General features: G+C 47.3%; 1 protein-coding gene across 7 annotated transcripts in view; it reads left to right on the top strand.

The window, feature by feature from the left end:
- The window catches only part of QTRT2 (queuine tRNA-ribosyltransferase accessory subunit 2), a 222,788-nt gene that overhangs the window by 43,745 nt on the left and 162,847 nt on the right, over positions 1-16,196 (top strand). For all 7 annotated transcript variants that reach the window (XM_086935601.1, XM_086935596.1, XM_086935602.1 and 4 more), the window contains 2 exons: positions 5,755-5,988; positions 8,774-8,829. In XM_086935601.1, the coding sequence (XP_086791727.1) occupies positions 5,765-5,988; positions 8,774-8,829 (280 nt within the window). In that variant the 5' untranslated portion in view covers positions 5,755-5,764. The remainder of the gene's footprint in view (positions 1-5,754; positions 5,989-8,773; positions 8,830-16,196) is intronic.

Consider the following 16,196-nt stretch of genomic DNA (forward strand, 5'->3'; position numbering starts at 1 on the left):
AGAGAAATGGCTACAGTAGCAGCAGCAGCTGGAGCATCTGCATCACCACCACCACCACCACAAGGACCACCACAACATCACATTGGTGGTCAAGAAGAAGAGGAGGCGGAGGAGGAGAGAAGGCAGAGAAGGCAGAGAAGGCATTTCCTGCCTGAAGACAATGCCCCAAATAAACCTAAGGAGCACTTTATATGGGAGTTTTTTGAAATCCCAAGGGGTGCAAAGAAGGTAAACGCTGCAAAAGTGACTTGTCTCATCTGTGGCGCTGTACTATCCAGGGGGAACCCTGCAAAAAAATATTCATTTGGGAATCACACAATGATTCGGCACATGCAACGATTGCACCCCAATAACTATTCTGCAGCAGAGGTGAGAGAACTGTGCAGAAACCTTCCACAATCGTCTGCCAGCACCTCAACAACCAAAGAACCCACTCCATCGGGTCCAGAGGCAAGTCAGATGGTTCCAAACATCCAAACTAAGTTTGGTGATTTCATTTCAAATTCGTTTGCATATATTGTGGCAAAACAATTACTTATGGTGAGAAGAGTATTACCCTCATCAACATTGCTGGTGATAACCACAAGTGCCCGAAGAAACCCTAATTTTTTCCAGTTTTTTTTTTGCTCCAGTTGAGCCGTTTATAATTCCCTGTTTTTTGTTTCTCCCCATAAAAAATTCAAAAAAAATATAAAACTGTTCAGAAAAGCCAAAAAAAGTAAAAAATGTTCAAAAAAACATTAAACAACAAAAAACTGTTCTTTTCAGAACTACCTCCAATTTATAAAAAAGGCTAAATTTTTAAAAAACTCTGTCATTCTTTTTCCCCCATGGTACTCTCCCCGGTGCGCGTACCGGGCGCTCCCCCCGCGCAAATCTAAAAAAAACCCTTTTTTTTTTTTTTTGCCCCGCGGGGCCCTTTTATGGCCCCCACATCAAACCTAGAGGGTCAGGGGGGGTCTATCCTGCCCCCTTTTGGTCATTCTCCTCTTTGTTTTTGCCACCTCTTGTATCTCTATCCTACCGAGACACAAGATGGCGGCCGCTCCGGACTGTTTGGAATGTTGACAGACACCCGAGAGCCAATCAGGTTTCCGCGCGCGAACTCGCGTAGCGCGCTGGTTAGCGCCCCGGTGCTCGTTAGCGCCCCGGTGCTCGTTAGTGCCCCGGTGCTCGTACAGGGGCAAGCTTATAGATATATATATTTTTTTGAACCTAAATTACTCAAAATCCACTTGAGCACATATCTTGAGACATAGCAAAGGCACATCGGGCTACCAGTCCCTACAATTTTGCCAAGTTTCATGGAAATCCATTCAGCCGTTCGGGCTAAAAGTGAGGTCGACCGCCCTATGGAAATTAACACGGGGAAAACACTTTTTGGGACCCCCCTTTTTTCTCGGCCCCCGCTTCATGAATCCCCCCCCCCCCCAAACTTTCAGGCAAGGACCGGAGCGCCGAGAGGCAAATTTGAGGAAATTTTCAGGCAGATTCCTCAACCGGCGCCAAAGTTATTCCCAATAGAATGTTGCGATTTCCCTATTGAAAATAATCCTAACTATAACTACCTACTGGCGACCGCCAGTAGGTGATATATACATACATACATACATACATACATACATACATACATACATACATACATACATACATACACACACACACACTCTCGTGGGGTGACCAAAATTTGAAGAAGTCGTTCTTAATCCAAGGTCCGCGTTCCCCCGGAGAAGAGCTCCACATGTTTGGAACTCCCGACCTCCTTTAGTGGTGTGGTGCTTCCTCGGCGGCAGGACAGCCGCCAAACATGCAGGCTCGTGGGGTGACCAAAATTTGAAGAAGCACTCGGGAACGCGGACCTTGGATTAAGAACGACTTTTCATTTCCTGGGGCTCATGCAGAGCTGTAAATGTTGCATACATTCAAAGGAGCATCCATTTATGGCAAAGAGAGAAGTACTACGTTTCCCATAAACCCTTACGTATTGTTCATCCAGAACAGCTGATCTAACGGCGTACGATATGGGAATGAAGGGAGGTGTGGCACGCAATGCTCCTTTTGACTGCGCAAGGTTCTGAAGAAGTGATGTTCACAAAACGCGTCAGGCAGCGGTCTAATGCTTTTAAAGGACTGAGAAATGAAGCCTTTCAACCAAATAAATGCTTTTACGGGGAAAAGCGGCCCGCCTCCAAGTGCTTCTTCAAATTTTGGTCACCCCACGAGTGTGTGTGTGTGTATATATATCTATATATATCTATATCTTGGTTCCTTTACTCCGGCGCTTCTTAGGTGGGTGCATAGCCCTCTCGGTCGAACCACACCGCAATTAATGTCCTCAAACACTTCCACAAGGAAAGTAATAGGGCCGCACACCAGCAGATTTAAATAACGAGATTGATTTTATTCTCCAAATTTCATTTTGCTGCCAAACACAGCATAGAAAAAGGCCAAATATAATGCATGAATAATACTGATGAATAAACAAGCAGCAAATAATATGAGATAATACTCAAGCAGATATACTGGATGTCCTGCAAAAGAATAGATCAAATGAGAACTTTAGAGGTGCACCTTGACTCACTCACACCTCACAAAGAAAGCACACTCACTCACACATCAAATGATCACAGCCACTGGCTTACTTCACAATAGCAATAATCAAAACTCAATACATCACCTGGTTCAAACACCGCATCTAACCCACTCCTGACTAGGGAAGTTAAAGCAGCCGGGGTTTGAGAGCCTCAGCAACCAGGGTTCCAATCTGAGGAAGACGCGTCCGTCCCCACTCAGATTCCAAACTCCTGGTTTCCCAGGCAGCAACACGCCGCTTTAAACACACTAGAAGGTTAGAGAAAGACCTCTCACTGGGCCAGAGTAATCTTACCAGAACTGGGCAGGTTCCAAGCAAAAATTCCCACGGCAGGAAGGAGCTCTCACGTCCCCTTCTTCAAATCTCGCATGTTCCAGCCTCTATCTTGACAAAGCTCACAAAAGCCTTTCAGAATACATAAACAATCCCTCCCAAAAACAGAAAGACCTTGAATGCGAATAACCCAAGCAACTTGTAAGCCCTGCTGTGTACGCAGAAAAGCTGAAACAAGGCAAAGCCAAGAAAAAGGATGACATGAGGGCATGTCAAAGCCAATAGTAAGAACTTAATAATTCTCATAACCCACAAGCTCTGCTGTGCACGCAGAAAAGCTGAAGCAAGGCAGAGTCAGGAAAAAAGATGACATGAGCCCATGTCAAAGCCAATACTAAGCATATGTGTGCATCACTGCCCACAACACTGCACTTCAAGACCAAAAAGTGCATTCCACAACTCTCTATACCTTTCATGTTTTCAAATGCACATTCCACATGTTCTGTTCTCGGCAAGGCTGTTCTACTCTGTGACAGCTCCCACTGAAAGACAGCAAGATCACAAGAAAGAAGAGAAGCAAGGCATTTGCAGGACAATCATACTTTCAGGCTAGGATGAAATAACACACTAAAGTCAGTTAACCCCTTAAGCGCTGCGCCCGTCCAGCGGCCGACGGCACCACTACCTCGGGAGTGCTGCCGTCGGCCATTGGACGTTCCAACTGCACCTGCGCAATGGAACGTTCAGCACTGGAGCTGGACGTTCCAAAGCAGCTAAGGTGTTAAAATAATCTTAGTCAAAGGTCATCACTGGGTGTCAAACCACAAGAGTGCCAATAGCACTACGGATGCCCAGCAGAGGAGACTGCAGAGAAGAACTGACTTTTCCCCAGCCCAACCGGCCCGTCTGCAGTTTCCAGGGGTCCTGCGCCAAAAATCGCAGTGTCCTGCAGCCAGCAACCTCCAGAACCCCTGGGAAGACGGACTGCCTTCAACAACATCCAGATCTCCCGTGAACAGCACAGCACCTCTGTTCAAAAGATTCACCTAAGAAAGAGTCCGAGCCCGCTGAAGACAAAGAAACCCTATGCCTTGCCTGGAACCACCACTGAACCAGTCGCCTATGTGCCGGGTCCGAGTGGCCCACCGGTCCGAGCGAGGTCCCCAAGCGCTCCAGAGTTCGACTCCACCATGGGTTGACCCCTACAGGACTCCCCGACATAGCCTGCAGCCTCTGCACGGAGACACTCCTCTCCCCACCCCCCAATCGCAAGAGGCCCGGTAAGGTGAAACAAGACCTCAAAAGACACCCCCTGTATCCAGTCGCCCTGCACCCTGGGGTGCACCTACGTCCCGAGCCCTCCAACTTACCTGCCCAGCTGTTGGTTCTTCCCGGAATTCTTCCTGGACCGAGCCTGCACCCAAAACCGGCAAATTCCATTGAAAACAACAGGGAACCCTATGCCAAATCTGCACCCTGCTAAATCGGACTCCCCTTTGCCCAGAGCTAAGCCCTAGAAGCTTTGCTCCCACATCCAAGTGGCGTGCCAGTGAGCAGCCACCAACCAGAGGTCCCCTAACCCCCATTTGGTTATCATTATGCCTCAACACTTTGCACCCGGCCGCTCTGGTGCAGCTGACGGTTTTCTTTGAGTGCATCCTTGACCCGGAGGGAACCCTTGTTCTAACCCCAGAAATCCACCTTCCAAGACCAAGTACTTATCTTGAAACCGGTAACCTGATTTTCTCACATAGGACTGCATTGACTGCTTTTTGGTGAAAAAAGTTCTAAGTGTGGAGTTTGAAAGTGTATGAGAACCTGTGTTTTAACCAAAACTGACTGACTTACCTTTAATTCATGAAATGTCCCAGTGTGACATATAGGCATATCACACTGAGGTAGATAAAGGAATCTGTAAAGTTATATAAAAATAAATCACAAATTAATTGCAAGTAACTGAAAAGTAATTTCAACTCTTTCTGAACATTTGACCTACCTGTAGCTGCATTTAACTGTATTATTCTTGAAAAGTATTATTTTACTTACCTGCACCAAGTCCTGCTTGGTTCTGAAAATAAAATACAACAAAGAAATATTTTTATACAAAACAGTTGGTCAGAGTTCAGTCTTTGAGTGTGTGAAATGTTCTTGCCTGAGTGTGTACAATATATGCTTCACACTGTGATAAAGCCTTACTGCCTGCCCACAGTAACACAAATGGAGAGTAAGGTATTATCTACTTTTACCTCTGTAAACCTTTGGGGATCTCCTGGACTCTGTGCACACTATACCTTACTTTGGTACAGTATATACAGACCAAGCTTCTTACACCCTCTGACTCAAGGGGCCTCCTATGCTTCGCCCACATTCGTTTGTTTATTGTTTACTGCAGAAGATCTTTTTCAACACTAGATATTTAGCTTAATGTGTTCATCTGACGGGACAGCTCTAACGTACAGTATAACATAATGCATCCTCATGGTACTGCTGGTTGTAAGGTCAATTGTTTATAACTCCATGAGTTTCATCTCATAAAATAAATGATAAAATAGTATTGAAAAAATTGTCTAACTTGCAACTATCCCTAAACAACTGGATATTTATCCTTTATTGTTACAATGATGTTCATTTCTGTGCAAAGCTAAGCTGACAAAACACTGGTTACAAAACCTAATAAAAAATGTTTAAAATAGTTGTTACCAGAAAATAAACTTGTATGCATGTTCTATATAGTTTTATATAATTCCAGGACTGCCAGCAATAACTGGCCCCATTTGTTTTACATTGAATAAAATATAATTGGCAACTGATGGTGACCAAGAGAGGGCAGGGAGATGTTGTGGTATTGTGCTACTGTATTAAAATGAAGCCTGTCGCTTTTCGCACAGAGGTACCTGCATGCTGCCCGAAGCTTTCCTCAGGATGCAGCTTAACCTCTCCAAGGTGGTCAATGGCTGTCGGCTTGGTGCGGTGACTCACCTCGGCCGAAGTGGCGAGAAGAGCCTGGAGTTCCCTGGGTGCCTGCTGTACACAAGGACTGGCTCTGCCCCACACCTCACCCACGACACCCTGAACACCATTGAGGGCCTGCCAGCCATGACTCACATCACCCTCTCCAGCTTGTAAGTACCAAGCTAGTCACAGCACTGGGGCTCAGACTTTGGTCCTCTTACTTGTTCCTGCAGAAGGATTCTTTAAAGTGTATATTAGAGCTGCCCCTCTGGTTATCTCCTGGTTTCCTGCAGATGCATGCTTTCTTTGTGGCCCATCACAGTTCCATTTGTAATCCCTTACAAGGGATGGAGTAGTCTGTGCTGGCTGGTATTTTTATTGTCTCAGTTGTAGTAATATGTTTCATTACCTTTCAACTTCCTCTGGCGATTGCCATTTTCGGAACATGCAAGCAGAAGATTAATCACTGTTTCAATACTGTTTTGTTCTTGAGGCAATGCCTCTTCACTGTGTGGAAGTGAGATATCCAGCATCTCTTTTGTGGCAGTCTGAAAACCTTGTGTGCCTTCATGATGCAGCAGGCCTTGCTCGAACGTGCTCATTGAAGCTTGCAGATCTGTTGTTGTGATTTGTTAACATGGTGTCTTGTGCCATGGTATTACCTTGGATAGCACCGGTGGGTTGTGGCAGGCTAATGGGAAGGAAGGATCACGAGGCATGAAAAGCAAAGAGCAAATAGGGAGTAGTCGTTTTCTGAATGGAATAATCTATCATGAAAAGCTTATCGCAGCTATGGTGGTAACATTGGTACGGGCAGACAGTGAGCGCAGGTACCTGATGAGCAGTGTAGGAAGGCACAGCGTGAAAGAAAGGTGGCAGTGGATGTGCTTGAAGTTGTGGCATGGCACAATGGTGAACTGGGCCCTGGTGGTGGGAAATAAAGAAAGGCGGTAAGGAAAAGTAACCACCCATGGAGGGTCGAAAAAGGGGTTGATGGAAGGGAGAATCTGTGGTACAGGTAAGAAGATGGAAATTGAGGCCAAGATTAGATGTTATGAGTGAGCCAGCCGTAACCAGACGCTGGCCACTAATGGCTAACAAAGTCAGCATTAGTCATTTTTGGCAGTGCTTGTGGAGCATGATGAGGGCCGGTAGACCATCTCATCTAACATATGTGTAACTTGATTGAGGTGAGCCGCTACTGACTGCTTCATTTCGCTTATAATGTCCTAGCTATCGTTATTTGCAGCGGCAATGCCAGTCTGGCCAGTCACAGCGTGACAGGTTGCCCCGGCGAAAAGGAAATGCCATTAAAAAAAAAAAACATCATGTAGGTACGACCTCATCAGCAGGGATCAAACCTCAGCCGAGTAAAAAGAAAAGGCTGTGAAAACCCAGCTAGGCAGATGAAAGCCTACTGTCTGGTTTGCCTAAAAGATTTTGGGGACATTCTTAAAGCTTCCCTGGGAATGCTCTTGCAAAGGGGAGCCTTAGTGGCTTTTCCAAAGCTTGTTATATCTACTTGTTATTCTGACACTTTGTTTCTGTGCAATCACCTGTTCAAATCTGGAGTGTGGTGCACATTTTGTAAATGTACACATTGGTCTTACCCAGGTCTGTATGACCTCCTCATTACACATGCTGAAGATACAGAAAGTCCTATTCATTGATTGTTCTGCCCACTCTTGCCCAAGTGTTCTTTTGGCAACCCTCGTGTATATTGTTGGGCTTTAGAGACATAGACAGCCTCTTCCTCTTCTCCCTCTTCCCCTTCCTCCTCACCCACCTTTCTCTTCCCCTTCCACCTTTCCCTTCTTCTTTCCTCCCCCCTCTTCTACTGTCTATCATCCTCTTCTCCTTTCCAGCTTCATTTTCTCCTATCCTCCTTCATCTTCTCCGTTCCTCATTCCTCTTCTCCTTTCTCCCCTTCATTTTCATCTTCTCCTTTCCTTCTTTCTTCGTCCTCCTTTCACTTCTCCTTCAACCCTCTTCGTTCCTCCTTCTTCCCCCCTCCTTTCTACCCTCCTTCGATCTCCTTCCTTTTCTTTTTCTCTTCCTTGGGCATTTGTCATTCTGTGGAAGCAAATTCTATCATGAAGGCTTACTCCAGGAGACGGTAGGGGCTAAGAAGTCTGATGCACCATCGCCTAGTAGAGAGCACACAATAAACGAGGTGCCCTGAAGCGCTAAGAAATATATGATTCCCTTTACATCAAATTTAACCCCCCCCTCCTCCCACCCAACCCGCATGAGGGGTTCCATCCAAGTTCGTGCAGTGTTGGGTTGTCAAAGGCAGCGCAATAAGATATCAATTCCGGTTCAGAGTGTAGCTGGTGTCTTGTAGTCTTTTCCACATGGGCACAATTCATTCAATACAATTTAAAAACTATCATGCCTGAAAGGCTTGGAAAAGATTTTAAATTGTGGGCTTAGGGTTGGAGGAGATACATGTGAAAATGTCGCCTTCCTGGATCAGATTTTCCATTGAGAGGAACACTCTGGGCTGAAGCCACCCATTGGAACAAGAGGCACGGCCAGTTACTACTGGGATCTGAAGTTCAGGGTCCGGGTCCAACCATACATAAAAACAAGGAATTGCTGGAGCTGTGTCATAAAATTATGAGACAAATGGAAATATATTTTTAATTCCATGTTGTATAACCCTCAGTTTCATTTCTGCATCCCTGGATACATGTGATTTTTGGTTTAAAATTCTCACTTCTTTAGATGACCAAGATGTGCATGAAAAGTAAAATATCCGCCCCTTATGACTATGGTATGTTCTTCCATGTGCATTGCTTTCTCTAACCACTTCCTAAAGCTGAGGTGCTAAGTCACTTTAGAGATATGTGGGATGGTCTTCGGCCTTGTTGTTGGTTTTAATGAGAGACCAGTGTTTCAAATAGATGCCTTAAAACCAATTTATCTGTGTGAAAGTTCTACTCTTGTTCACAGGGCAGAGCACTATGAAGTCCTAGAAGATTATAAAGAAGGCGTTGGAAAATTTGCAGGTAATTGTTTTTGTTTCTGTTTGTATGTTCGCATCATGTGTGCCAGGCACTGCCAACTGCAATTTTCAAACTTTGTTGTGAGTCCTTTGTTGGGCATATTTTAGAATATGCCCAACAGCTGTGACCAGAAACACCGTAGTATTATTTTTAAGGGAAATTACTGTCTAAAATAACGTATCAGTCCTAGCTCCACTGCATGAAATTCTTCCATAAGGAGTTAGTTGATTTGGACAGTAAAGGCATGGTATGTATGTAGGTATATGGTATTTCTATAGCACACGCCTGGTCAAAAGGCAGTGGAGCCCAGTACATGGTCAAAGACCAGTATAAACTCAACAAGTCATAGAAGAGGGAGCTGGGTTCTGGACTATTATTGCATTGTGATGTAGCGCTTTTATTTTTCACACGTCTCACAGCAGTTTTGAACAGCTGTTTCTGTGTTGCTCGGAGGGACTTCGGTCTCAAGAGGCCTTCGGGAGTTCTGTATTTCTATCAAATTCAAATTTCAAAGCTTTATTTGGTACATTTTCCATGACCATAAAAGCATGCTATAAAAACAGACAGAGTATCCCAAATATAATTTGCATTCATCATCAATATACAAATACAGACCATATTAATTAAAACCAAAACCTAATTCAATAAAAAGTATTCAAATCTCATTGATTCACAATTAATATGTAGTATCTAAGGATCATTGGTTTTCATAATTTTCATATAATACATTCTCCAAGTACGAAAGGGTTTTTCTTTTCCTAATTGCCATTTGGACAAATTTACAAGCAGCATTCATAATTCTCTCATTCTCCAAGCTACAAATAGTATTAAATGCTTGCTTGTAATGGTAGTATACAAAAGAGGTTTTAAAATAAACTTACGAATATCCTTATAAAAAACACAAAATAAAATAAAGTGCAACGTTGATTGGGGGGATTTACTGTCAAATGGGCAGTTTGGTAATAAATTATACATCCTTTTTGCGGGGAAAGCAACCAGATAATGTAAGCTGCCTAATCTCAATCTAGTGAGATAAAACCTTAGCTGGAAGTTTGTTTTATAATAACAAGGTAGGGTTGTATACACATGTAGAAGGGACGTTCATAGTAGGATATAACACTATGTTTTTTCGCTTCATCTTCCTCCCTCGCTAAATCCATAGCAACAGTAAGTCTTCTTTTCAGTTCCTTTTTACTTAATCTACAATATGGCTGAGATACCCGCCACCCCCTCTCAACACAATCCCCAAGGATGGGAAGACGGAAACGGTTCTGAACTTTTGGAAGGCGGGAGGGAGTTACCCTCCCGGCCGTATTTATTAAAATATGAAACAAAATTAAAACATTAAATTAACAGTTTCATATCATGTACAATTTCATTTACACATTACGATGTTCTTGGCTGACCTTAACACATCTCTAATACAAAGGTTCTCCTAGCCGATACTAAACATCCTGCAAATGCATTTCTCAAAATTGAAATTGTACATCCTAACATTACGGGCCAACGGCAAGGTCGTAACCGGTGTCAGATCCCCCATACCAGAACTCCCCCCTCACTTGTGAGGGGCGGACGCACAGAGGGCTGTACCTCTGTGCCTGCTTCCAATTTCCCTTGTCTTAGCGGGGGCCCTCTGTTAACTCGACGCCTTCTTAGTGGTCGTCCGAGGACTCGTGTGAGGTGTCTAGAAGGTAGCGTAGACCCCCCTCCCACCCCACACAACTTACCACATCTGCCGTCGCAGATGTCCTGGCCCCGGGAAATTCCCAGGAGGGGCCCGTAGCCCCTCCTCCCCAGGGAGGGGCCCATGGCCGCCTTCCCTTTCGGCGTCCCCATCCTTAGAGGGGACCGCCTCCCCGTTTGAGGGGCCAATGGCCGCCTCCCCCCGGGCGCTCCCATCCGTAATGGGTGACGCCCCCACCTCTAGGGATCTTCCAATTACTGCTCACCGATCATGACCTTACCGCCACAGGCCGGATAGTTGACCGGCTATCCGGACCCCCCCACAAAACTCCTACTTAAAGGTCATGGCTGCACAAACTCTTTAACCAGGCTACGAAGTCTCCTATGAGTAAAACATTCCCCTCCCGGGACAAGTGGACCCCATCTTCCAGATACATATGGTCCCCCCTGATACATCCATGAGGAATAGAATGCAATGTACCTGTACCGAACAACCTACCAAGTTTGTTATTCACTTTCTTCACCGAATGATTTATAGCATACACTGAATTAGCCCCCCGCCACACCTTCCGTGGAATCATATGTGACCATGCAATCGTGCACCCCGGAACCCTTCTCGCCAACCAACTTACTGTGGATAGTATCAACTCGAGAAGTACTCGTCGACCAACGGTCACTGATTACAGATGGCGGTGACCTTGTCCGCCCTAACAAACCCTCCATAAAAGTTTGAAACTGGTCAATACAGAGCCCGCCCCTTCCGTAGAAGGTCACCCTGTACCCGTATTCCCCAGCCATGTGACTCATATCACCTGCTTTGAATACGTCTGTGGCACGCCTCACGTATGAGTGGCCCACGACCCACACCACTCTTTCCTCAGCCGGTGATCTGTGACCGCTGGTTCCCAGGTGTCGGGTCGACTGCACAGTCCGCCCCGCCTCGTAAGCTCGCGAAACTGTAAACCAAACAAAAAACAAGAAGCGTGAGTGCATGACATTAGCTTCACAACATGTGCAACCGCACATACCTTTTATAACAATTCGAGGACCAACGCCCCAACTGTTTCACTTTTTCAACACTCAGACCCCTGGCTGTAGCCTCTGTAGCAGCCCCTATCCGGAAGGAATGAGTCCCGAACTCGCACGGGTTCAAGCCCGCAGCTGCGATTGCCATTGTTAGCACCCGCTGGAACTGAAACCTCGTCAGTGGGGTGGCGTCGGCGTGCCTCAGCAAGCTTCCCCCCCATGATGCCGCCCTCTGCGCCAAATAATCCTCAACGCATGCTACCGGGCACATGGGAGATCCCGGAATCCGCTGGACTACTACGCTGTCCCCGATCGCTCTCTGATCGGTCTTGGACCTGGCAAATGAGACTACCATTGTCTCCCCTTTAATTTGAACGTGCTCTCGGCACAGACCTCCCCCCGTATCCTGCTTGTTCCTTGCTACCAGTTCGCTTACCCGCATAGCCCCATGGAATGCTAATGCAAAAGCGGCCCGGAATAGCACAGTCTCTGATTGAGATGAACATGTCGCAGGGAGTACGGACAGTAACCGGGCTAATATTTCCAGACCTATCGGGTGCCTCTCATCAACTCTGCTACCCTCAAGGCGTTGCCACCCACGCAGCGCCTTCTGTACCAGAAAAGACGCAGTGGGGTCCTGGATGCCATGAGCCCGCGCCATGAAAGAAATGGCGGCCCGGTGTCTATTGGCCGTAGCCACTGATTTGCCTGCCTGATGTAATGATAACAAAAATTTCAGGACATACTCTTCTTGGCCCCAAAGCTCCCTCCTAGCTGAACCCAAAAAGGACCAATAGGAACGGAACGCCCCTTCATATGCCTTCCTTGTCCTGGGTGCTAGACTCTCTCCCACGAGGTCTTGTAGTCCGGGGCACCGAGAGACCAGAGAGCTTCGGGAAATGGTGCCGCCACCGGGTCCGCTGAGGGCAGAAAACCCCAGAAGGCCTGCATACGGGAACGAGAAAGCGCATCAGCTGCCTGGTTTAACACCCCTGGCACATGTCTCGCCCTACAGTGGACGTTCAGTCTCATACACAGCAGGACAATTTCTTTCAGCAATCTCAAGATCCGTTTGCAGCGGGCTGCCTGACTATTGATACACTCAACCACGGTCATATTATCAGACCAGAACACCACAGAGCGATCACGAAATCCCTCAGGCCATGTTTTTAAGGCCACCAGAATAGGGAACAGTTCGAGAAACCCAATGTTACCTGTGAGTCCACTCTCGTGCCACCATGCCGGCCAGGTTTGTGCTGACCAATGATTACCAAAGATGGCGCCAAAACCCACACTCCCTGCCGAGTCAGTCCACAACCCCAGCTCCTCGGAAGAAACCGCTGGTTTGTCCACACGACCCGACCATTGAAATCCGCCAGGAATGCCTACCATATGCGCATGTCCTGGCGAACCTCTGCCGAGAGCCATGTGCAGTGGTGCCCTTCCTTAAGGCCGACCATGGCTTGAGCAATAGAGCGGGAAAAGGGGCGAGCCATCGGTATTACTCTAAGGGCAAAATTCAGCTGACCCACAGCCTGCTGCAACTGATGCAGATTTACCTTTACCTTCACCTCGCTAATACATGTTTCAAGCGATGCCTTAAATTTCGTTACCTTTTCCTTAGGCAAACGGAAGCAGCCCTCTTCGGAATCGAGCTCTATTCCAAGAAACTCGAGCGAAGTAGCCGGGCCCACCGTTTTTTCTGGTGCCAATGGCACGCCAAAACGATTCATGAGATCACAAAATTCATTCAAAGCCTGTGCACATTCTATGTCTCCGGCTGCCCCCAGGAATAGAAAATCGTCAAGATAATGCATCACATGTGTAAACCCCGTTGTTCTTGTGAACGCCCATTGCAAAAAACTACTACATTTCTCAAAATACGCACAAGAGATGGAGCAACCCATTGGCATACATTTATCCATGTAATAGCGTCCCTGAAACATGAAACCAAGGAGACGCTGATCATCTGGGTGTACCGAGAGCAACCGGAACGCCGATTCAATGTCCGATTTGGCCATCAGCACTCCGGGCCCCAGGCGATTCAACATGGCGACGGCCTCGTCAAAGGATGAGTACCGCACCGAACAAACTTCCGGGTCTATCGCATCGTTCACCGAAAGACCCCTTGGAGCTGACAAATTATGAATCAACCTGAATTCCCCTGGGTCCTTTTTGGGGACCACTCCCAGAGGCGAACAAACAAAATTAGCAACCGGTGGCATGTCATATGGTCCGGCAACCCGACCTCGGGTCACCTCCTTCCCAATCTTTGCTTGTACCACCGCCGTATTCTGCAGAACCGACAGTTGGTTCCTACATTGTGCTTTACCCTGAAAACCCCCCGCCGGGATGCGGAAACCATACGAAAAACCATCTCGCAACACCCCAGCGGAGATATGATCCGGATATTCGTTGAGCCAAGGAATCATTGCCATGATGTCAACCTGGGTAGGGAGAGGCGCCCCTCGGACTATTTCAGACCTGTTTGGCGCCCCCTCTATTTCCCGTATCACCAGTCTTGGCTCTGCACATGGTCTCAGGGTGCGAGGACTGCCCGCACCCTGCACATTCATGCCTAAACCTGCAAGACCCTTGCGGCCTAGTACATTTGCCTCTGTTAAAGCTCCAGCATGCCCCTTTTTTACCTGAGCTGCCATTATTCCTTGTGTGCTGATCATTGCTTGATCCCGCCCGAAAGGGCGCTCCGGACGAATGGCGGGAAAACTCGACCACGTTTCCCCCCAAAGATGGCGACTTCGCCGTGCCTGATTTCTCTATTTTCTGCCAGGAAATGGAGTCGAAACAATCCCACGTCAGGGATGTGTCGTACTCCTTGGACTTACGAAATATGTTATCGTAACGAAACCATTGATTACCACCATATGTCTCATAAAATTCCATGATACGTGTCTGATGCACGGCTAATTCCACCAATAATTCGGGCCTCCGTTCCCCCATAATTGCAGTGAACATTCCAAACGCTCTGCCCCAATTGCCTATTGTTTCATCAACTCTGAAACCGGCCATCTTGGCGCGCCATACACTAGGATGCAGAAACTCTTTTTGGTTCTTTACATGCTCAATCTCATAGTGATCGGTCAGCAGGGAAAACATGTTCACATATTTATCAGCCCATATCCTTTCTTTTACCTCAATTGGGATATGCTGAACAACTTTCTCCCTCCTTGAAGGTACCGATCCCTCCCCTGCCATCGGTAATGGCTGCTTACCTGAACCGGTAACTGTGACCGTAGTCCCTGCCGCACCAACGCCCAATACTGGTTGTTCCACGGGAGCCTGCGGGGAAACAACAGGACACGGTGCCTTCGCAGCATATTTCGATTGCCGCAACTGCTTCATTATTGCTCTGGCTTCATCAGCCGTGGCCCCCTCGTTCTCTTTGCCCAACCATGCCGCCAACTGGGCAGCCAGCTCAGGAGGCATATCCTCCCCGTTCACAGGAGTGATTACCACAGGGATTGGTTGCCCCGCGTTCGGGACAGGAGTCGGGGCCTCGAATGGGGTGACCGGGTGCGCTGGGGGCGCTTCGGGAACCGGGGCCTCCCCCCCCCGACACTCCCCTCTTGGCCCTTCTAACTTTCCCGTTAGGGACTACTCCCGGCAATGCTGGTCCGATGACTCTCTTAGGTCCCCCTGCACCATTCATTGCCGCCATTTGCTTCTTCTTATCCGCCATGTCTTTCATCAGTATACGAAGCATCTGATCGGTCCAGACCCTCTTTCCGACCTTCTTGCTAGGCATCGTCAACGTATGCTCCACGAGGTCCTAGGCCAGGAAACTCCGAACTCACTGAAAGAGTAAACACAAAATTAACTTCTCAAAATTGGCTCTTCGTTCCGTCTCGAGCTCACGTGCAACGGGGAGGTGCAGCTTCAGAGCACAGGAACAAGAGGATGCTTCTTTGGCTTGTCGCTCCTTTTATCCTTCTTCGGGCGGGCGTGGACCCACCTCCAATCTGCCTCCGGGGCGTGGCTAGCGTTGTCGGTGTCTAGGACAACCCTCTCTTGGGCGGGAAAAGGCTCGCCCCAGCTACGCCGCTTCGGGCATACCAGCCGGGACTCGCCTCCCGCCCAAAATGGCTTCCCGGGGGGATCGGGGTACTCCACCATACGTTCGGGGGGACCGAGTGGTCGCCCCTTTCCATTAGGATTGGTTCTTTTCAATCTAACTTGATATTGCAACTTTCTAAAAGTGATTGTATAAATTCTAGCCAAGCTATTTTTCTCCTCTTGTCTAGGGACAGGCAGTCTAGTAATATATTTTGTGTAAACATAGCTTCTTCACGTGACCACACCCCATGCCTTATGTTAAACCAGCTATTTTTACGAAGTATTTCTTTCATTTCTTTCCTTTCTGTGGATGGATTGTTATTTGTCACCAAAGTCTTTACAATACAAGGGAATTGAAGGCTTTGGTTGGCACACTTGTGTTGTAATTGGGGCATGGATGTTCACAAAGCTAATTGATGACTCTTGCTTGTGACTTTGTTGGGGCAGAAAGCTTTCAGCCGCCTTTCAAAGATGCCAACCCACCAATAAAGAGGATCCAGCTTCACTGCCTCCAATCCAAGGATCCTGGAAGCTTTTATCAGGCAGTGCCTGCGGTGTACGTGTCAGAGGACTAGCTGCCATGGGGC

Source organism: Lissotriton vulgaris, chromosome 8 (assembly GCF_964263255.1).
Source record: "Lissotriton vulgaris chromosome 8, aLisVul1.2, whole genome shotgun sequence".
Classification (NCBI taxonomy): domain Eukaryota; kingdom Metazoa; phylum Chordata; class Amphibia; order Caudata; family Salamandridae; genus Lissotriton; species Lissotriton vulgaris.